This window comes from Apaloderma vittatum, unplaced genomic scaffold, assembly GCF_000703405.1.
Source record: "Apaloderma vittatum isolate BGI_N311 unplaced genomic scaffold, ASM70340v1 scaffold45056, whole genome shotgun sequence".
Classification (NCBI taxonomy): Eukaryota; Metazoa; Chordata; class Aves; order Trogoniformes; family Trogonidae; genus Apaloderma; species Apaloderma vittatum.
The window spans coordinates 4,363-27,759 of NW_009723149.1; the positions used below are offsets into that span (position 1 = coordinate 4,363).

At 37.5% G+C, this 23,397-nt stretch overlaps 1 protein-coding gene across 1 annotated transcript in view; it reads left to right on the forward strand.

Moving 5' to 3' along the window:
- LOC104275899 (probable phospholipid-transporting ATPase IH) overlaps nt 1-23,397 on the forward strand; it is a gene marked incomplete at its 5' end in the record, with an annotated part of 29,265 nt that overhangs the window by 3,874 nt on the left and 1,994 nt on the right. Inside the window, 11 exons of the mRNA XM_009871985.1 lie at nt 447-698; nt 2,940-3,114; nt 4,385-4,487; nt 4,732-4,877; nt 5,738-5,797; nt 7,369-7,496; nt 9,174-9,309; nt 9,872-9,895; nt 15,709-15,774; nt 16,090-16,193; nt 17,833-17,998. Coding sequence (XP_009870287.1) covers nt 447-698; nt 2,940-3,114; nt 4,385-4,487; nt 4,732-4,877; nt 5,738-5,797; nt 7,369-7,496; nt 9,174-9,309; nt 9,872-9,895; nt 15,709-15,774; nt 16,090-16,193; nt 17,833-17,998 — 1,360 coding nt within the window. The remainder of the gene's footprint in view (nt 1-446; nt 699-2,939; nt 3,115-4,384; nt 4,488-4,731; nt 4,878-5,737; nt 5,798-7,368; nt 7,497-9,173; nt 9,310-9,871; nt 9,896-15,708; nt 15,775-16,089; nt 16,194-17,832; nt 17,999-23,397) is intronic.

The window sequence follows — 23,397 nt, forward strand, 5'->3', positions numbered from 1 at the left end:
AGATTTCAGGAGAGGACTAGAAAATGGGTATTGGGAAAATGAAGGAAGATTCTTTAGGTCTTAAAAAATTTCAAAAACTGTCTTTTTAAAACTGGGAGGGAGCTTTAATAACTCAGCAATACTTCACTGTATACGATGTCGTTAGTTGGAACCACTGAAAATGTTTTAATTGAAATGCTTGCCTGGGAGATGAAGCATCTTGTCTTTTATGCTATATAAATGAAAGATGAATCTTTGAGCACTTCAAAAGTTGTCAAAATTAATTAAATATTTATAATATACTACTCCCTTGAAGATTTTTAGATTCACATCTCGGGGAGAATTCTTAGATCTAATAACTTTTCTTAAAATTTTCTTTTGTGATTATGGAAACCTTTCAGTAAGGACCTTTGAATTTCCCATTTCCAAGCAATCTGTCAACACATGTTGTCAATTTTCTCCCACAGACTACAAGAAAAGGCTGCTGACACTATTGAAGCACTCCAGAAAGCTGGAATTAAAGTTTGGGTTCTCACAGGAGACAAAATGGAGACTGCTGCGGCTACTTGCTATGCTTGCAAACTCTTCCGGAGAAATACACAAATACTTGAGCTAACCACAAAGAAAATTGAGGAGCAGAGTTTACACGATGTGCTTTTTGACCTAAGCAAAACTGTCCTAAGACACAGTGGCAGCTTAACCAGGGATACTTTCTCAGGGTAAGCAAAAAGTTGAATTTGCAAGCCAGGAATGGACTTCTGTGTGTTTCAGAAACAAGTGATTGATCAATTACCTTGAGAGCAGCAACATACTATGTTTCAGTTCCTGTTGTTGAAGTGTAAATTACTGTATGGCAATTAAGTGTGAATTTGTTCCATATAAGTTTACATCTTCACAGTCATGAGTCTTTCTGCATCTCATTTCTGGAACTGCTTTAACTGTTAAAAGAAAAATCATGACTGACAACTTAATTATTGGTTTTTCCATTGCAAAACTATTTGTTTGTGGAAAAATGATTGTAAAGCAGAGTAGTGTTTCTAACTTTTCTAAAGGAAGCAGATATGATGTATTTCTCTAATCAGAGTTAGAATGTAATATGACTTTCTTGGTAAGACCAAGACCGCAGAGGAGAAAAGCGCATGGCCCTCTCTCTAGGAAAGATTATGCTACATTTACAGATAGGTGACAGGCAATGGCATCGTACCAAATCTCCTAGTGTGCATAAAAATACTTGGTGTGTCCTAAATGATAAAGAAATCATTGACTTCTGTTTGGTTTTGATATCCATAGAAGAATAACTATCATGTATACAGAAGTGAAGCATAGCATGGCGTAAGATAGAAAATGGCATTAAAAAGCAAAAACGGGTATAAAGTAAATTATGCCTTGTATGGGTAGTAAATTAGGCTACTTATTTGAAGCTTTGTAGCTGGTACACATTACTTACTCTTTTTTTCCACTGTGAACACCTAAGAATTGATTTCTAAAATATTTTTATCATCTTAAGATGGGGCATATTTGAGTTGGTTTTGGTTTTAATATGGAATCAGCTAGCAAGTGCATTTTTTATATATTTGTAGTAAATTTGTAGTAAAGGAACAACAAGCTAACATGCGTTTATGATATTATTTTAGCAGAGAGTTTCTGTAACTCTTAGCCTTACAGCTTGAAACCCTGGGCCAGAGCATTTTTCTTAGTCCTCCTTACAATTTAAACATCGATGATCAAACCAAGAACATTTGTATATTCAGTTAAATAAATCGTATTTCTCTATGCCATCTGTACCACATTCAGCTTAAGTCCCACAGGTCTTGCAAGATACATTTAAACATATTTGTTTAATTTCTTCTGCAATGCCAATTCTGTAGACATTAAAACTCATCAGAATTTTGTCTTTGGCTCCAGAGTTGGAGAATGAGCTAAGATAGTAATAGCAGAATTTTGCCTGGATGTCAAATTCAGGCTGAAAAATCTTTTCCTGTAGTACATCAAACATTCAGTATCTTGCCTGAATTTCATAGTACATTTTTTGTTGCTATCATTGTGCACTAACGGCACTGCCCTGTTTGTGCCAGTGATAACAAAGTGCTGAAAATGTCTGTGAATGTCTGTGGAAATGTCTATTGTGTGGTTTACAGTCTTTTATTATTTGTCGTAAACACCTTGTGTTCTAGTAGTGAAGGTGGAGGTGCTTAAAATACATTAATATTAATAAATACGGTGTTTTCTCCACAAACTGTGATCCTGGTGAAACCACATTTGTTGAAAAACACACACATTGTAGTGTAACCTCAGCACACTGTGAAACTAGAGCACGAATAAACCTCAGTGTATAGCTATACCAGTAACAGATTATTTTATTATTTACATAAATCATTGTTAGGATATTACACTAAATGCGGAGTATGCACAGTGTAAATGTAGACAGTGGCTTTATCTCCTCAGGGCAACAAGTCTTTTCTAGGCATTTCCTTCAAAGTATGGTTTACTTCCTTAAATGTAGACCCTTGCAAAAAGAAAAGATTCTTTTCCTCATCAAAGTAGATTTCAGAGTACCAAAGCCCTTTCCCTTTAACTTTTTTCTCTGTGTTATGGAATGTGCCACAAAATTAACTTTATTCCTACAACTCGGTTTATCTCACTACAGCTCTTGGAGCTCTTTCAAACCAAACTGAAAGGACATTAATTATACACTCATACTCACTGGTGAAGTCACTGAGGTATCAGATTTCTGTCTTTGGATTGGTGAAGCACTGAATATTTTCAACATAATCTAGAATTTAAAGTGTCATAAATAGCAATCCTATCCAAGGAATTTCCTTTAGAAGCATATTAATTTTGCAGTATTTCATACTCATTATTTTTTCATTAATTAATTTCCACAGAAGAAATAATGCCACATTTTAAACATGTTGGAGAATTTTACAAGGACTCTTATTTTGTGTTTTGTCCCTGAACAGACTTTCAACTGATATGCAAGATTATGGTTTAATTATTGATGGAGCAGCATTATCATTAATAATGAAACCAAGACAAGACGGGAGCTCCGGTAACTACAGAGAGCTCTTTCTTGAAATTTGCAGGAACTGCAGTGCAGTGTTATGCTGTCGAATGGCTCCTCTGCAAAAAGCACAGGTTTGTACTTTACTTTGTAATTGCTTGTTGCTGTGCACACATATGGAAATATCCAAAGTCAATACTCTGTAGAATGATTGTGATAACTTACAATGATACTGTTCACTATTTTATCTTCTGAAACTGAAAAAGGAAGAAAAAAACTAAGAGAGGAGGAGAGGGGAGAATTTCTACTGGCAAGCAATTTAGATAATGGTATGCTAAAATGGCACCCAGCTGTGCACCTGAATTTGATTTATGTACATATTGTGCAAATTTTATGGTTGGTACATGCTGATAAATGAACATATTTCATGAACAGAGCTAATTGCTTCCTTTTTAACCTAACAAGCTTTGAATAGTCTACTATCTGTTGATACTACAAGAGTCTGCATTATTTATTACTGTGTAGTCATATTTTGTCTCTATTTCTAACATTTGGGAAGCCAAAAAGAAGACAGAAAAAAAGTGTGCATTATCATTTTTAAGGACTTCTTGACTGTTATGTACTAGTCCGTGTCAAGTAAAAGCGTATCCTTCCATGACTGAGATATCTCAGTATAGCTGAAAAAATTCTAGAGGAAGCAAACATTGAAATACACATGTTTTTCTTTTCAAACTGTCCCGTCTTTTCCTCATTGCTCAGGCAGAACATACATAAGCCTTACTCATTTTAACAAATCTATTTAGTCAGCATTTTTAATTGTCTGGAAGTTTGTAGAAGTTTTAGTTGAAGTTGACTTGGTACCCAATTTAGAGAGGTAATCATTTATAATGGAGAGATTTCAAGTACAATTTTTGGACAGTTCTGTCTCAATAGTGTTTAGATGTATACAGAGTCCTATTATCTTTTCTTAAACAGTAAGAAAAAATTTCATCAGAGTCGTTCAATATTCAGTTTCTCATCAGGGTCTTTCAATATTCAATTTCAGGATTTCTTTGAAATTGTACTCTTTGTCTCAGGAATGCTTTTAATTTATTAATGCTCTTACACAGCATTAAGCAATCTCAACAATATCTTCCTCCTCCTGCTTTTTCTTCCTCCTATCCGTCTCTCAAAATAGTTTAGAAGCATTTGAAAAATGTCATTTTATATTTGGAACAAATACTTGTAATATGAAGAGACTGCTGTGGTCTTTATGCATAGCGGTTGCATTGGGTAATATTATTTTTGTACCTCTTCACAGAATTTCTCATGTATCTATGTTGGTCATTTTTAAATTAACATACATTCATGCAAAATAAGCAAACCATTACACAGAAGAGTTTTTAACACTATTTTTTTTCCCAGATTGTAAAATTGATAAAGTTATCAAAGGAGCATCCTATCACATTAGCAATTGGTGATGGAGCAAATGATGTCAGCATGATTCTAGAAGCACATGTTGGTATAGGTAAGTGCGCTTTTTAGAATTATAATTTAAGTGAAGTGACAAAAAACATTTATTTCTTGAAAACACACGGTCTCAAAGAATCAGGTTATAGACAACTTTTAATGAATTTACCCCACAAATTTTGCGAGATACAGTGGTGATCTCTTATTAGATCCATGCCATAGCATTATATAACTTTTCAAATAATTTTATCTTTGAAATAGTTCTTCAGTTATTAAACAGCTTAATCACTTTTTTTTTAAAGGAATCATTGGCAAAGAAGGTCGTCAAGCAGCAAGAAACAGTGACTATGCAATACCTAAATTTAAACATTTGAAAAAAATGTTGCTTGTTCACGGGCATTTTTATTACGTTAGGATATCTGAACTTGTGCAATACTTCTTTTATAAGGTAGGAGAATGCTTATTCTAATTACGTAAATCTCAAAAAACTCACATAGTAATATCTAACAATATACACTTTGTGTAGTCTATAGTACAAAAAAAGCAGTAATTCCATAAAGAGATTTTGCTGAGTGCCAGATACAACGCTGAAATGAGTTTATTGTTTTTATCCAGACCATGAAGTGAAATAGCTTTTATATAGATATATTCTGTAATCTATGATACGTTTAAAAGCAAAATTTGCCTTGTCTTTTTTTTCTTTTTCTCTCTTACAAATTCCGATGCAGACTGTTCTACTTATTTTTAGTACCTTTTGGGTTCTCTCTACAGTGGCCTCTTAAACCACATTAGGCAGTTTTGTAATGTCTGAATGTTGGGTTCCAGTCAAATTTCGTTCAGTAAGCACTGGGAGGTTGTAGAAGGGAACCTTCAGAAGATAATTTAAGGTCTTAGTGTCTCACTGTATGCATAGTTAGGAGAGGATGAAGTTTGGGGTCACAGCTAGAAACATCTTAAAATTACTTTGCTGGGAACTGCTAGCCAGAGTACCCATGCTTGGTTATCATAGGTTATGTCCTGCTGTGGGTTGCACTGTGTTGGCCTTAACTGAGCTGTGTTCCTGGATCGCAAAATTCATTGCCTTTTAGCATTATAAGTTTCCTTTCAAAATACTTTAAGTATTTTTCTTAACACTACTACAGTCAGATGAGAATGTTGATGCTTAATTTATGCAGATCTTTCTACTCTTCCTGCGATGTTTACTATAACTGGTGTTGTAAAACTGTGACGTACATAGCTATAGCATTGTACAGCATATCAATTAGTGCTTACATTTCACTTGATGACTGTTGTCACATTGTCTTTCAGAATGTCTGCTTCATTTTTCCTCAGTTTTTATATCAGTTCTTCTGTGGGTTTTCACAACAGGTTAGTTGCTCTTTTTTCTTTACTGCCACATTTTCTCTTTGTCATTTAAAAAAAAAAAAAGGAATCTTTTAACACTGTGCCTGTTCAGCTGAGAAGCTTTCTAGCGGAGTTTAGACATTGTAAAAAGAGCAAGAAGAGCATCACTTTATGGTTTATGGTGACCGTTGCAGTTAAGTTACAGGAATGAATTTTATAAATTAGCATAAAAGCAACATTATTTTTCAGTCGAGGAATACAGGAAACGAACGTTTGGAAATGGCAATGCAAAGGGAAATGTCTGTTAGTTTTAAGCTTATTCAACATGGACAGAGGCAATTCTGAAATATAAGTAATTGCACTAGTTGTTAATTTTCAGAATCCAGAATAAAATGGGAAGAATAAACTAGTCTCTTCTGGGGTGTGCAGGTACGAGTTGCAGGCTTCAGACAAATAGTGGCATTCACTCAACTGAAAAGGAAAAATAAACATGGAAAGATAGAGGGAAACTGAACTGCTGTGCACGGGAAAAGTGCCATTGTTCAAGAGAGGATCCAGTATTCTCCTTTCAATTTTTTTTGTTTATTTGCTTTTCCCCTTTGTGCTTATCTCATTTGCGGAGAGATATCTACCTCTTCTTTATTCTGAAAGAGTGAGCAAAAACCAAAGGAATTAATAACTGGACTTAAAAAAAAAAAAAAAGGCATTAAGTTTTCAGGATTGAATTGGACAAGGGGAGATTTTAATTGGGATAAAATAATAATGTTGCTTTGAATTTGTGAAATGTCTGGAAAGAAATCTCCAGGAGGATAAAAATGACTGAACTTTTTTCAGTTTTAATTTCAAATGACAGTTGAAAACTTGGTAGGTTTTTATCAGGCATTGTTTGGACTTAGGTATGAAAGCACATACTGCTGAAAATTTAGTTGTAGAATTTCCTGTTCTTTTAAGTGCTAAATATAATTCCACCAAAAAGGGAGTTTTGACGGCAGTTTTCACAGCATAAATGATCACCAAATAGATATAGGGAAATAATTCTTTTTAAGGGTGATGTGCAAAGTTTGAGTGCTCGTGACAATGATGATACACACATGGAAGATTATTTCGGAGGGAAGAATCAAAGACATGTTGGGATGTTTCTTTGTGCAGCACAATGCAGTCATCCACAGCTGAAGAACCTCTGGAGAACTTTCCCTTCCTCCCTGCCTGTCTCCACTTTGTATAGACATGGAGGAGGTGAAAGAGAGGTTGACTTTACCAGAGGGGAATTTCGGCCTCTGCAGGGAATCACTGTTGTTCACTTTGGGTAGTTTGGAGTTGTTCTTACAGTTGTAACGATAGAAGGGGCCAATATGTGGACCAGACTATTAAATCCATCTTTTAGTTCAACTTTTGTCCTCCAGATGAATGGGATACAAGTGCAAAGTTGTGTCTTTTATCAATTAGCAGCTGTTAAAGGATATTTCCCTTCATCGTGAAGGGACAGAGTTTTGTTTTTTCTGAGGAAGTTGACTGAATAGTTTTAAATTAAGTGTTACGCACTGGATCACGTTGAAAAATTAAAATTAGCTGATTTAATTCTTTTCTCTCTACAGACTTTATATGATACTGCGTATCTAACACTGTACAATATCAGCTTCACTTCCCTTCCTATCCTCTTGTATGGTCTAATGGAACAACATGTCAGTGCAGACACACTCAAGAGAGAGCCTTCCCTATACAGGTAACATCAATGCATCACGCCCCAAAGTTAGACTGTTCAGGTGTGGAATCTGTCTCTGTTACTACCAAAGTCCTCAGAATTTCTCTGTAGGGTTGCAGCAGAAGAGCAAATACACTGCAACAGAAGGGTTGAAGATGGCATGCACAGTCTATGAACTACAATAGGCACATCTGTAGTTGTACAGGTATATTGACATACCACAATCCACACGGTTCATTTGCTACATTAGGGAGTAAGAGCAAAATAGAATCATTACTGTTCTACAAATCAAAACCTAATTTCTTGTAGTGGTCTGTATTTCCTCCAGCCAAAAAGAAAAAATGTAATGTTTCTTTAATGTATGCGTTTTGTTCTGAAAGAAGAGAGGACTGAGTGGTACTGGTGCGTCATAAGATGTATTCTGCGTGGTGTCCAAAGTTGTCCTGTATGTGTTGTTGACTCACTTCTGGTCATTGAAATTGCAGCCGATTTAGATACTTAGCCAACTGAAATACAGTTTTTGCCAAATAACTGCATGTGGCCATCTAAATTGGGAACAGTGCCCAGTTTTGATTCTTGTAGCTGCAAAACCAGTACATTTTAGAGAATGGTGACAGTAGATAATTGAAGGGAAATCATTTTTCAAGAGATAATAACAGATGCCCAAAAATCAATCAGTGCAGTGATGTTTTTACCTATGAAATTTAAGAGGAAAACAAGATATTACTGCTGAAACTCAATGCCCTCATTTTTATTCTCTCTTCTAGATTTAAAATGTTTTCAGTTTAGAAATGATCACTCAGAAGACCTTTCTGGGTTTTGAAATCAGGCAGAGGTTTAAAAACATTTGGGTTTTGGCAAGTGTCTATTGCAGTTTTGGGCAAGACAAGGCTATTGTTAGCCACAAATGGTTTTGCACTGTACGTTGGTGATCTGCAGGGAGGAGTGACTTCATATGCTCATTGGACAGCCTTGAAAGGGCATATGGTGAAAATATTGGTTGGTGGTAAATGTTCTCCTAGTTCAGGGTTTTCATTAACTGTGTTCTGTTGCACTGTGATGTGTTTTACGATATGTGCCGGGCTGATGTATACTCATTCCGTGGGCAAGAACTAAAGTTGTAGTATTTAATTTTCCCAGTAGTAAGAAAATGCATGCTAGTGAACAGTTCTATTGTTAAATGAATTCCTGTATTTTTGTGGAAGAACATTCAAGAAATGCAATTTGACCTGAAGCTTCAACTCAACTGTAAAACCCTTGTCTTGCACATTCCACGTAAAATTAGGTTTTTGTTACAGTATTCTGTATACAAGTACCCCATGGGAAATAAAACAAAGTCTCCAGAGACCTCTAGTGTTCCCATTTAAAATCTACAGTGCATCATCATCTGCGCAGCAAGTAGTGGAAAACAGATACCTTCTGTAAAAAGATTGAAAAATAAACGGGTGCAACACAGGGGAATTAGCTGCAGTTGAAATAAACAGAATTACAGGCAGCAGTAAAAATTAAATTAAAAAAAGTAAAGAGGAGACATTCAGGAAGGATTTGGATGTGAAGTGGTAGTTGTCGTGTGGAAATACGGTGCTTTTGCATGCAATCTCTTAGTTGTTTTTCCTTCAAACAACAATATGAGTGACATCATTTGTCTAGGATTTTTAAACATGCTGATAATGAATGCGTGTATCTTACTTTACACAGAGATGTTGCCAAGAATGCTTTGCTGCGCTGGCGTGCGTTTATTTATTGGACATTCCTAGGAGTGTTTGATGCTGTGGTATTTTTCTTTGGTGCCTATTTCTTGTTTGAGAACACAATTGTGACCAGCAATGGACAGGTTAGTGTTGAATTTGATCAGTCAATCAAAGGTAATTTTTAAAATATTGATTGTGCTACAAATTTAGTTTTCATTGTTTTTGTCAAGATTTCCAGTGCAGTTAATAATGTTTTATGAGTTAGGGTGAGATAGATGGCTTATCTGTTTAGCAAAGTCTGAACTATGCAATAGGAATTCTGTGTATCAGTAATCAGAGGCATAGGACTAGATATGACTTAGGAGAAATATGTGTTGTAAATTCCAAGTATTCCTTCAGTATTTACATAGTAACTTCTCTGTTTCATGCTTACATCTGATGAATATCTGATTAATATATCAAAAGACTCTTGATAGAGTAGTTATGAATGATCATAAAAGACTTAAATATAACAAGCTTTTTAATATTTTAATTATTTTTGACACGTCAGCTTAAAATAATCTATCTCTACTTGCTTTGCAGTCATATGAATGCAAACTGTAAGAACTTTTGCATTTTATTTATTTTACCCATTGATATTTTGGTCTATTTTATTTGTGTGCTTTTTTTTTTCTTTTTGCTACTTGCTTCTCTTCCTATCCTCAGCTAATGACAACCAGCACTCACATGGTAAGACTATTGTGGATTTGTCATGATATCCATTTCACTTTTCACTGTTCTTTAATTAAAATGTTAAAGAGCAGTTAAATATTTCCTATAAGTATTTCAAAATATCTCTTAAACCTATAGATAGAAATCTTCTTTATTGCTACTTTATAAGTACTTAAAATATAAAGAACTTATATAGAATATGTGGTATATTAAGGCATATGAGGTGTGGTAAAGAGCCATGAACTTTAAGGAACAGTTAGACTTTTTGCTTCCTTGCATTTTGTTATTTTGTTCTATGCTTTTCTGTAACCTACATTTTGTTGCTGACTCTCTCTGCTGTGGAAAATTTATTACAGTTTATGCTATAAAGTGTTTGAATGACTTTAGAAAAGACCCTCAAAGTGAGAGAAAAAATTAGCTGTGCACAGTTTTGTTGCTTATACATAGTGTACATGATTGCTAGAAGTGCAATATTCCAGTATCATTAAATACCATCTTTGTGACATCTGTCAGAAGTGAACTTCTAATATGTGAGAGAACACTTGTTATAAAGAGCTTTCCTAAGGACAGAATGAATTCCCACTAGACATAACCATACACTGCAGCACTTCTTTTTCTGGTACCATTATGCTTTGTGTTAGATGTTCACAATTCTGCATCAGCTTACATTTATAATCCTGAAATTTAGACTTCTTACACCTATACACATTTTGTAAATTCTTCATATTGTAAATATTCTGACTGGTTTCCTTTCTGAAATTTTCATCTGCTTCTGTTGCACACATTTAATCAAATTCTTCTTGGTAAAGCTCTAAGCCAGACTAGTGTCTAATTTCCAAATTTTGAATGTTTATATCTACAGCTAGATACCCATGTTAATATTTGGTGATGAAGTGTGTTGACTGACATTCTGACTCTTGAATGTCAGAGTGGGTTAGAAAATTAATCGGTATTCAGAATGTGTGCTTGTGTGTATGTGTAAAACTTAGAGATATTGAGTTGCAATTTTAGATTGAAAGGCTTGAAAATGTTGATGTTCAGCAGTAGTAAAAGATACGTATGTGAGTTCATAGATATGTGAATGCTAGTTGGTGTTGGTGGTTATTTCCAAGTATTTCGATGATGCTGACATCTGGAAAAAGTGAATGAAAGGTTTGAAGGTTCAGAAAGTTTACCACAACAAATGCTATTATGAAACAGGGAAAAGGTAGAAAGAAGGAAAGAGAATAAAAGTGCTGAAGCTAACATTAATATCATCAGTGATGTAAGATGATTCAGGTTAGGTTCCAAATTGTTAAAATCAGTGCTGAAGCAAAAAAAAAAAGAATTCTCTTTCAAAAATTAACTAATCTCCATTGTTGCAAAACTAGTAAAAAATGAAGAAAGTCAGTAACTTTCACTTAGAGTGCTGCCTGTGTCAGACTAAAAATTGCATACCATTGAGCTTCCTTCCAAACATAATCCCCCCAGGATGTTTCTCGGTATTTGGAAATTTATTTGAAACTGTTTGCATGCTGTAGAGTGATGTTAGTAGAATAATAGAAAAGTGTACTTCTGTAATCGCTGAGATTTACTTCCTAAATGCCTGCCTCAATCATTTCCTGCTAAACAAAACTAAGATGCCAAAGATTTCTATTGTATATGGTGTTCCACTTTGGATAGAACATGGTTGGTGGTGTAAAAACATACAGCCAGAGACCAAAGACAAAAGGAAGGTAAGAAGAAAAGAAGCCATGTTAGAAGTGATTGCAGATTGTGAATGTCATCCTAGTTTACCCATATAGTAAAATGTATTTCCTGTGTGGGGTTTTTTATTTATTTTAACATTTGATGCAAAGTGGATTAAATAGGAAGATACAATAAATGCAATTGCAGAAGGAGGAGTGGAAGTCTTGGATAGACTGGGGAACCAAGCATAGAAAAATATTTGTTAATAAACTAGATGTTAACAGTCTTAGGAAGGAATAATTCACAGCTTGAACAGATGAGTAGTATCTTGAAATAGTCCATGCTGAAAATACCTTGTGACTTTTTGAATTTACACCCTCCCATATTGCTGTGCTTAGCTTTCTCTGTACTCAGTTACCAGCCTTATGGAGTCTGGTGTCTGTGCGATGACTTCACCTTCTAAGCCAAAAAGCTGCATAAAGGGTTTGGTTGCAGCCCAATGCTTTCTGTCTAGTCTGACAAACAGAGATAGGCAAAAAAGTTGTTATAACTTCTTTATTTGATCTGTCAGCTTTTACTGGAAATATGGACACATCTGTTCAGTACACAGAAACTTAGACTGAAAAATGGGCTCTCCAAAAGAATCACAGAATCATAGAATGGCCTAAGCTGGAAGGGACCTTAGAGATCATTTAATCCAGTCCCCCTGCTGCTGGGGACGCCACCTCTCGACTAGATCAGGCAACACATGGGGACCAAACGGGAATCGAACCCTCAACCTTAGCACTGTTAGCGCCACGCTCAACTGACTGATGTAACCGGCCCCCTAAGCCAGATATGACATGAGAGTATACTAAATATGTAACTGCAGGGAGAAATTTGGTAAATGTTTGCATTATTTGAAGTTCCTGAACCAGATTCCTGTCCAGTTTTATCTGCACTGATTTTTTTTCCCTAGAGCACACAAAATATTGTTGCAAGGGCATGACTGTATGCAATTATTGTGTTAGATATTGAAGTAAAAGTCAGAACCAAATGCTGACAGTTTTCTGCACTTCATGTTGTCTTCTGTATGCTTGGTCACACGTGGAGAAATGGTTACTCAGAATAATGAATCTTTCAGCCAGTCGTTTGTTTTTTAAATGGCTTTCTGTTTCCAGTTGATAGGATTATCTCAGCCTGATTTACTACAGATAATCTGTCTTGTGGCTGGCTGTGGTCTCCATTCAGATTTTTTTCCCATGGTGGTACATTTGTGTGATCACTTGCCCATGCAGATCCCCAGTCACCTAATATTGGGTGAGCTTGTGTAAAATAATATCACTAGGAAGGGACTCTCGAGGTGATCTAGTTCAACTCCCTGCTTTGTGCAGTTGCTCAAGATTTTGTCTAGTCTTTTTCAAGTTTTGAATATCCCTGAGGATGGAGATTTGGTTAACTTTCACGGCCAACCTGGTCCAAGTATTTGTGGGAAGGTACTAGGTTGTTCCTTAACCTCCCCTCCACCAGACTAAAGAAGTCCTTCAGCCTCTCTTCACAGGAGAGCTCTACAGACTGCTTTCTTCATTGCTGTCTTGATTGCCTGCCACTTGATCCTTTCTAGTTTTTTTCACATCCCTGCTTAACTGAGGGACCCAAAACTGGGCACAGTGTTCCAGGTTCAGCCTCACTGTGACTGAATAGGAGAGAGTAAGAATCTTTCTTGATTCAGTGGACATGTTCCTCCCAGTACAGCTTGGTTTGCAATTCCTCTTACTTATAGACAGAGCATAGTATAGGCTTGTGTCCAACCTGTAGTCCACTGTAACCCCACTGCAGCTTCCTTTTCAGCGGGGCAATTGCCCAGCCAGTCAGTTCCAGTGTGTGGTGTTACTCCTCTATAGATGTAAGACTTTGCACTTTTCCTTATGGAACTTCCTAAGAAATCAATTAGAGGTCCCTCTTGATTGCGACTTCCCCCTGATACTCAGCATATTGAATACTTTTTTTCTAACAACTTCCACTAGGTCATCTTAACACTCCACTGGTGAATTTACAGTTTCCCTTTGAAACTAGGATACCTGTAAATATCATTTTTCTTACCTTCAACAACCCTCACTGATCTTAGTTTGTCCTGAGCTTCAGCCTGTGTGATTTTGTTCTTCTGTACTCGGGAAATGCTTTTACACTACTCACTTGCTACCTGCCCATATTATCATCTCTTGTATGTTCCCATTTTGCCTTTCTTTTAATTCAGAAATGTCCCGCTTGGCCAGCTGGTCTTCTGCTGAAATTTCATATCTTCCCGCAAAAGAGAGTTTGTGAGATCTCATCATTTTTCTCCTGCAAAATCATTCAGCACTCTTGGGCACCCTTCTCCTTCACAGGTTCAATGCTCTGAATAAAAGAAAGTCTCTTCTAAAATACCGTGTCCTAACTCTGTTGTGTTACTTGCCCAGCATTTCTCTGAACTTGGTTGTCTCGTAGCTGCTGCAGTGCATGCAGTCTCTGTGACTGTGTTTACCACCAGTCCTACCCTCCATTGGCATTAATGATCTTTTTTGCCCACTTGAAAAGCTGAACATTGTGCAGGTGGAGGGAAAATCAACCACAATTCCAAAGTGTTTTTATCTTAAAATGGATGTAGAACATTTTTGTATTTTGAATCATAGGATGTTCAGGGTTGGAAGGGACCTCTAGAGATCATCTAGTCCAACCCCCCTGCCAGAGCAGGATCCTCTAGTTCAGGCCACACAGGAACGTGTCCTGTCCAGGTGGGTTCTGAAAGTCTCCAGAGAAGGAGACTCCACAGCCTCTCTGGGCAGCCTGTGCCAGTGCTCCGTCACCCTCTCAGTAAAGAATTTTCTTCTCAAGTTGAGGTGGAACTTCCTATGTTCTAACTTAAATCCATTATTTCTTCTTCTATTGCTGGGCACCACTGAGAAGAAATTGTCTCCTTCCCACTGAGAAGAGATTGTCTCCTTCCCCTTGACACCCACCCCTCAGATATTTATACACGTTAATAAAATCCCCTCTCAGCCATCTCCTTTCAAGGCTAAACAGCCCTAGTTCTCTCAGTCTCTCTTCACGGGAGAGATGTTCAAGTCCCTTAATCATCCTCATAGCTTTCCATTGGACTCTCTCCAGTAGGTCCCTGTCTCTCTTGAATTGGGGAGCCCAAAACTGGACACAGTATTCCAGGTGTGGTCTCACCAGTGCAGAGTAGAGGGGGAGGAGAACTTCCCTAGACCTGCTGGACACACTTTTCTTAATGCACCCCAGGATCCCACTGGCCCTCTTGGCCACAAGGGCCCATTGCTGTCCCATGGACAACTTACTGTCCACTAGGATGCCAAGGTCTTTCTCCACAGGGCTGCTTTCCAGCAGGACGTCCCCTAATCTGTACTGGTGCCTGGTGTTATTCCTCCCCAGATGCAGGACTCTGCACTTGTCCTTATTGAACCCCATGAGGTTCCCCTTTGCCCAACTCTCCAGCCTGTCTAGATCCTGTTGGATGGCAGCACAGCCTGCTTGTGTGTCAGCCACCCCTCCCAGTTTGGTACCATCAGCGAACTTGCTGAGGGTGCACTCTGTCCCCTCATCCAGGTCATTGATGAAGATACTGAACAAAACTGGACCCAGCACTGATCCCTGGGGAACACCACTGGCCCCAGGCCTCCAACTTGACTCTGGGCCAGTGATCACAACCCTCTGAACTTACATAGCTTCGATGGCTATCCCATTCTTTCTCATACTGTTACTTGTCTGTATAACCAGCTGTTGAACCTCAAAGAAATTGTGAGATGCCAAGGACAGCAGAGAAGGGAGGTCAGAGAAGAGATGTCATTCAAGAGGATCGATGAGGTTGCTGCAGTTCATTGTAAATCTCAGTGATTTGTTAACTGTGCTACACGTGCTATTTATTAAGGAATATATGTGTGAACTTCAGGCTGATGGCATTGCTGTGTTCTTTTCCTGTCTGTATGAGATCTGAGGTGCATACGCACAGAAGGGTGAGAAACCAAAACGCTTGGCACTGCACAGATCATGTAAGAATTCAAGTGTTTCTGCTTTAGTGTCGGTTCCTCATACAAAGCCATACATGGCTTTAAGACGTTTATTCTGGACAATTCATGAAGTAGTGAACAATATTGTCTATAACTGCTTTGGACCATTTTTTATAGATGTTTGGAAACTGGACCTTTGGAACACTGGTGTTTACTGTGCTTGTATTCACGGTTACATTGAAGGTAAGATATCCTGTATTTTATCCTTTGAAACTTTCTTAGAGCTTATTTTCTAATTGCTACTTACTTGTATCAATTTCTCTCTGTAACCATACACTGTGGAATTAATTTAAATTAATTTTAATACAGTTTTAAATTAATTTAAATTCTGGTTTTGCTATCTGTGTCTTAACTGCTCAGAACTGAAAAATGTTTTTTAGCTAATTCTCTGTAGAATCCTTGCCTTTTTTCAAAGGGTGTCATTTATTTCATCTGCTGAGTATTCTGTTGCTGCTAGATAGCAATAAAACCATATAATCTCGTTTGGGTTTTTTTCAGCTTGCACTAGATACACACTATTGGACATGGATAAATCACTTCATGATCTGGGGATCACTGGTATTCTACATTATCTTTTCTCTGCTCTGGGGAGGAATTATTTGGTATGAACCCTTATTATAAATCGCATCGCCAATGTTACTTCAGAAGCAGTTGTTATCAAGTTGTTAAATATTTAACTTTTTTGTCCCAGATAGAATTAAATTTAGCTTTTATGTATCACAGGACTCCCAATAGCAGTCACATTTTAAAGATTTCAGTAATGGTAATTACAGAATGCTAAGCTCTTCTTTCACTGAGTGGCTGCTAAAATATTCTCAGAGAAGACTGAAGAGAGAAATATCAGACCTCAGGCTGCTGCTCTGGGGCTATCCCAGTAGTATCAGTCAGAAGCAGTCCAAGGGTTGGTTCAAGGACCTGAGGTTGCCTCTCTGAGGCAAAATGTCACAGAGTAGGTCAGCTTGGGGCTCGCCACCCATCTGCTTGTATTGGAGGCAACTAACTGCTGCAATCTGAGCTAGGGCTGGGGAGAGGAGCTCACATGGAAGTTGCGTGGATGGCCATGAGTCCTGTGTTTGAACTCATTGTTTGCCCCCTCATTTAGCAAAGTGGATTTACCGTAGATGTCTGAGCATCTTACTTGTTCTAGTGTTGGTAAGAAGCTTTTTAAGAATTGTGTAACTCTTGTACGTAGCTGATTGAAACTGGTGATTTTGGGATTTTTCCTATTAAAATTCTGTGTACTTGAAATGGAAATTTTTGTGAAGGGAAATCAAGTTGAAACAGGTTGACCTTCTAGTAAGATTGCCATTGGGAACCTAAATTTGTGTTTCTCACCTGCAGGGTGCCCAGTTACAAGGTTATCTTTTTTTAACCTCTTCTACTGGAACTGTTCTACTTTGTATACATGAGTAAACATTTTGAGGGACCAGAGAGAAAGCAGACTGTTGCATGGTGATTAAGGTGCTATTTAATTTGGAGAAAGGATTTGTATTTCAATGTGTGCTTTGCAAATGAGTAACTACCTGTCAACTCCTTGGCTATTCAGTAGCCTCTTCCTTTTTTTTTTCAGTAAGATCAGATTTCTGTTTCTGCAGCATCAGAATGAAAACAGTTTGCAGAAGTGACATTTTCTGTGCTAATGTTTCCTAGCCAGCCTTGCTGTGTTTTTACATATGTGACTATTTGCACACAGCCGTGTATTTTGACTTGATTATGTTTTTAGATAGGAAAGTCTAAAAATCCTTTTTAGATAGCAAATTCCAAAATTTTGGAAACTAGCAGAAGGCTGCCCTACTGGGAGGAGGGCTTTACGCTGCAGGGTTGCTACAAACCGGCCTTTGATCTTTGCTCTCAGTACACACGGCTTCTTGTTCCCATTGCTGTAGAGTGATGGTGTTTTAGTGACCACACAGCTGCCATGCAGATATAGGGAAACATGGAAGTGAAGATGAAGTGGGAGGAGATAAAAACGTGATGAATTACGTTAGGGAGTATAACTTGAAACCATCAGAGGAGCTTAGGGGAGCTTGAGAGGTATGAGGAAAGATGTGCTCCATGAGACTTACTCTGAGGGTACACACGAATGAGCCTGAGCTGGGAAAGAGGAGGGAAGTGATGAGTGGGACACTGAAAAGAAAGGTGGAAATACTTCATCGCTGTCATGAATTTTAAATTTAACATTACCAGTCTTTCTTTCATATATTGAAGTGTAATATCTATTTAATCTTTTTTTCCTACTAGGCCTTTTCTCAATTATCAGAGGATGTATTACGTGTTCATGCAAATGCTGTCTAGTGGTCCTGCATGGCTGGGTATAATTCTGCTCATAACTGTCAGCCTTCTTCCAGATGTTATCAAGAAGGTCTTATGCAGACAGTTGTGGCCTACAGCAACAGAAAGAATCCAGGTAACAAGATTTTTCATTGTGGAATTAGTTTTTTTGTATCACGAGTCTCTAATAATGAGACATCTTTCAAGGTTAGAGATAAGATTAAGACAGAGGTTCCCTATCTGTGGTGTGTAGCCCTGGTTGTATACCAGCCACTCCTGATTAGTATGGTGAAGAAAGCTGCTTCTTATTTACATGGTGGCCTACTGGCAGCCACAGAGAAGTCAGCTGATGAGAATGGTGCGAGATGGGTATATGACTCAAAACGATTCCTGACTCGAGGGGATAAGAAGCATAAAGGGGGTAACTCAAAACCAGTAGGAAGGGAGCATGTGATTTTATTGAAATGCCCTTTAAAGTAGGGATTTGCACAAGCAGTTGACATACTATACCAAGAGACTTTAGAACTGCACGTGTGTTTATTATTGAATAACTGTAGAATTTGTACACTTAAAATAAATGTGGCGAATATATAGTATGTCGGTAAGGAATATGTAGTAAATTCATACTAACATTCATATTGCATTATCTGTGCAATATCATACTTACTTAGCAGACTATTTTGTACTGATGCTGTTCCTGTCACAAAAATGTGCATATTAAAATGTATTTATATTCTATTAATAATTTTTTCCTCTTTTATATTTCAATTTACATTTTGCCTGTTTTGATGGGTTATCTCTACATAAATATGCCTTACTGTGCCCATGGGAAGAGTATTTTGAAATCTGTTGTTGCCTCTCTTCTTATAAGCACAAAATGAGAAATTGCTGTGTAAATAAAGACTTGCTCTGATGAGGCTGAAAGAGAAGCCAAGTTCCATGGGGCAAATGTCATGGGGCCAACAAACCAACCCTAAAAGAAAATGTTCTCTGTATTTTTCTCCGCAACAAGCTTTCCTATATTATATATGTTAAAAAGCAAAGGACAGTAGAGGTGTTGAAACTGAAACTTAATGTTACTGCCCTTACTCTTTTCAGCCCATTAACTATTACTGTTAGGTTAAAATACCAAGTTACCAGTGCATGTAGTGATGAGTTAGCATTTTGATGTTTAAGAAGATACTTTGCATTAAGAGGAAAGGAATAAAAGAACTTTACTTTCCAGGAGGGTAAAAAGACCCCCTTGGCAAAGGTAAAAAATTCTTCTCTCGTATCTGCTATTGTTTTGTATTCCTTGAATTGGCAGTTGCGAAAGTGCCTCCCTTCAGGGGGAAAGGAAAGAATAAGGAACAGCAGAAAACCATTCCCAGGCAGATCAGAATTTAGTATCTTTCTATTGTGATACCTTTAAGAGATGTCTCTTTTCCATGCATGCCACTTGTGGAAGAAGTTGATCTCAGTATATGTTCTACATGCTTAGTTTAAAAGTCTAATGCGACAGAATGTGTATGGGTTAATGCAGAGAAAGCAGCTAGCAAACCAAAGCCCCAAACACAGCTATGGTCGCATTTCTTACAGACATTGTATGCTAATACTGGAAAGAGAATCAATTGTGAAGCAGACTTTGGGCTTAACACGGGCAGAATTCATTTTTGAATATTTCCTAGAAAATCTTTGACTTTTAACGCTATATCCCTTGTGTTTCTTCCTTCTCTTTGTTTCTTCCTGTCTTCCAATCTGCTTTGTCTAAATAACTGCTCCCTTGCTTTAAACATAAATGATGTGCACGGTTACTTCCTACAATCTTCTGGGGAAATCAGACTAAACATCAGTGCCTTTCTGTTGAGCAGTCCACCATCTTTATGCTTTCTCAGACTTCAAGCAGTCTAAGTTTCTGATGGAGGAAAAGGTGACTTTTTTCTGCCTTTGTGCATGCTTGGCCATTTCATTCAAAGTAAAATGTTTATCATCAGAAGTTATTTACCATACTCATTATCTCCATTTCTGATCCCCATCAACTATGTTTTGAAGAAAAATATTTTTAGTATAGTCTTTTTCTTTCTTATGTTTGTTTATCTTGAAGATTCTGTGAATCCTTGTTGCAATCCATCACTGTCTCTGTCATTTTTGTCACTGTTGTTACTGAATTTTACATAATGTTTCTGCTTTGAGAATCTATGATTCTTACATCCGCATTTAAATCCTTGGTCTATGTGTAGGTGAATATGTGTCATGTTTGCATTGTACTTGAGTTAACAGGATAGTTGACACATAAAGAAGTGATAATTCAGATTATTCAGGTTACAGAAAATGTGGTACTGGAAGCCATTTAAGCAGTCTTTGGAATATATTAATAATATATCTCCTCTGCTGTGATAGAAGTAAATACAACTTTTTTTAAAAAATGTTATTTGCAGTATACATTTTGAAACTTAGTTTTCTCTATATTCCATTTTATGAAATTCTCTGCTCTTTCTAGAATGAAAGCAGCTCAAGATCCAGAAGCATATGATACTTAATTTCTATAAAAGCAGAAAAAATGTTGGCAAATCTTGGCTTACCTACAGTCTGCAAGAAAACTCCTAGATTCAATTGCAGATTTTCATATCTTATTTCTTCTCTGGTTAAGATTAAAAAAAAAAGTCCTCTTCTCCCCTTCAAAAATGTACAGTCAATAAAAATTACGGTAATTACATAGGTCACAGGCAAAATACACAAAGTTTTTTTCACTGTTCAAAATCCAGGCTAAAATTGGCTTTTAAGTGTCTTAGGATTGGTTTGAACTGATCTTTTAAGCAACCATGTTTAAACTTGCTGCATTCCTATAAGCTATAGTGCTTTCTTTATAATTAAAGGGCTTCTGGAACAGTTGAAAAGATTAACATAGAACTAGCAGCCGCCTCCCAGGTGACTAAATTAGTTCTCCTCAGGCAATGAGATCACATAAAGCCTTTGAAGTAATTCTTGTGCTTCTAAATTTTTCAATTATTTGAGTCACTCCGGTGTGTGGTGGGAGGTTGTTTACCATCATTATCATTTAGAGGTTTTTAAACATTCCAGATCTAGTTCTGGGTTTTTCTGAGAGTGCTTTTCAGTGATGTGTATATATATATATATACACACATGTATATATACACATGCACATACATATGTGTATGTGTGTATATACACATACATATATGTACATACAAGTATATGTATATATACTTCTTGCCTTTCTAAAAACTTTAATTCTGCAAAAGCTTTGGAGGAATCTGTTGTCTTGGTAATTTTGGTCAAAATGTGTTCATGTCTCAGACATGTCCCAGTGACTCTTTGGCTCAGTGAAACAAGCTGAATTCTATGCTTAGCTCGAAATTGTGCAGCTCTGAGGTTTCTTTCAGCCTTTACTTATAAAAAGCAATGGAGTATTTTTTTTTTTAATAAATCAAGTCTACCTTGCTTGATTATGTTTACTTTTTCTTTATTCTTCTTTAATTAATAGCAGAAGCTCAGCAGCTTTGTTAGGGAAAATACAAATTCACTTTGTCCTCTTTTTATTTTTATAGTTGTCACTTCAAATGACAGCGTTTCAGCAATCCCACATACTGGGTGTTTAGATTTTGAGCTGTAAATAACTTCTGTGCCTTTATCCCTTTTAAAGAAATATTTTTTTCTTTTTCTCTTCGCTTCTGACTGATTTATTTTTTTTTTTACTTCGCTTTCACTTCAGTCACAAGATGGGCCCACCAGCCTTGTTACGAGATCTCTACCCTTTGCTGCGCTTGGGGAACCCCAAAGTGGCACTTTTGCCTGGGGAAGCCTCTTTGGGGATTCGTCATTCTGCTGTTCCGCAGTGGGCTTAGCTGCTCCTCAACAGCTGCACGGGGCTCTTAGAAAGCTGGTCGCCAGCAGACCTGGTCGCCTTTGTCATGCATTGGGCTTCTCTTCTATGGCAAACAAAGAAATGGATCTTGCTGCTGCAGTATTTGACTCCCATGGAAGAAGTTTCCTTGGTAACTCCCCTGCCCTCTCTCCCCGTGGTGCAATGACTAAGCTGGGAGTCAGCCTTTCTCAGCCCTGGCCCCCTCACTTCCCTGTGCCACGCTCCCTTCAGCATACTCGTTGTTCTGGGGAGTAGTGAAGCGGGATGTCTGCTCTTCAATTTGGAATTGATTTGGCCCCGTCATGTCACAGAGACCTCTTCCATTCAGTGTGGGTTACTGTCAGAGGGGCAGGACACACAGCCCACAGTACTTAGTCCTGGTACAGTTAAGGGCTTTTGAGAGTAATTAAGTAATTTTTTTTAAGAGAATTTGAAATGGAATTAAAAACATCCTCAAAGCATCTCAAAGGATTAACCTCAGGATAAAGAAATAGAAACCTTGTTTTACCCTGGATAACCTTTCCTTTTTAAATCTATCAGAGAATCTGTCTTTTTTTTTTTTTTTAACGGGACGTTGTTACAATAGTTATATTTGTACCAAATGGTACAGTTCATTCACATTTCCCTCTTGTATTCAGAAGGAGTCTTACTGTTTTTCCTCATCCTTGCAGAAGAGTATGAGAAAAAAAACAGCCCTAAATACACTGGCGAACAGCGATGGGCCACTCCTTGAAGGAAATCTTTCAGCTTCCGAGCCATAATTAGATCAAAGCTAGGTAACAGTACTGTACATGTTGCCAGTTTGGATTAATTTCTATTGGTGAACTGTGCTATTTACAAATCAGCTGTTTCCTCCAGAGTTTTTGATGTGCTTTATCAATATTGAGACAAAATTGTTAGTTTACTTGGATAACCTGGTTTTTGTAAGAAATGTTCCATGCCACAGGTAAGATTGTTTTGTTACAGACGCTTACTCATATAAAGCAAAACAATGAAACAATATACCTGTACTGAAATCCTATAAATATGTGATGTTATGTATAGATGTTGTGTGACATTTCTTCTGTAAGAACTGCGGTCGTTGCTGCAGAGTATACTCATGCTGCGGTGTAGAATACATAAAGTCAGAAGTAATTCTCACACGTGAGCAGTTTAGCCATCATCTCTCATGGTCTTGAATACATATATAGACCAAACGCAGATGGTAAAACAGGGAGGTAACTATACAAAAGGAAGTGAGTTACTTGTGAAAAGGACCTTGGCTCAGGAGACCAGGGGAGTGTGTCTGACACCATCTCCCCAGTAACGCGTTCTGTAGAGGCCAGCGCATTGTGGCATCGCTGCCTCGGATCGAGAGAGGAGCGTGGCAGCCTGACCAAATACCTGTGACAGCAGCACGGGTGGTGAGCTCCTAAATAGACATTAGAGCAGCCGAATTAAGTTCTCTGTTTCACATCATCTCCTCACCATGCCACTGATTACACAAAAAAGTAAGAAGGTCTGCTTTTACTCAGATACGTTCCCACATGGATGCCATATCTGCTGCAGTCCCTTCATGCTCTCCTGACCCTAGAAGCAGCACATGAGGAGTTAAGTGAAGGTGCAAAGTACTAATATGTGGAGAGGACAATACAGTGTAATACGTTGTAATGTGCTGCTGTGGGCTGTAG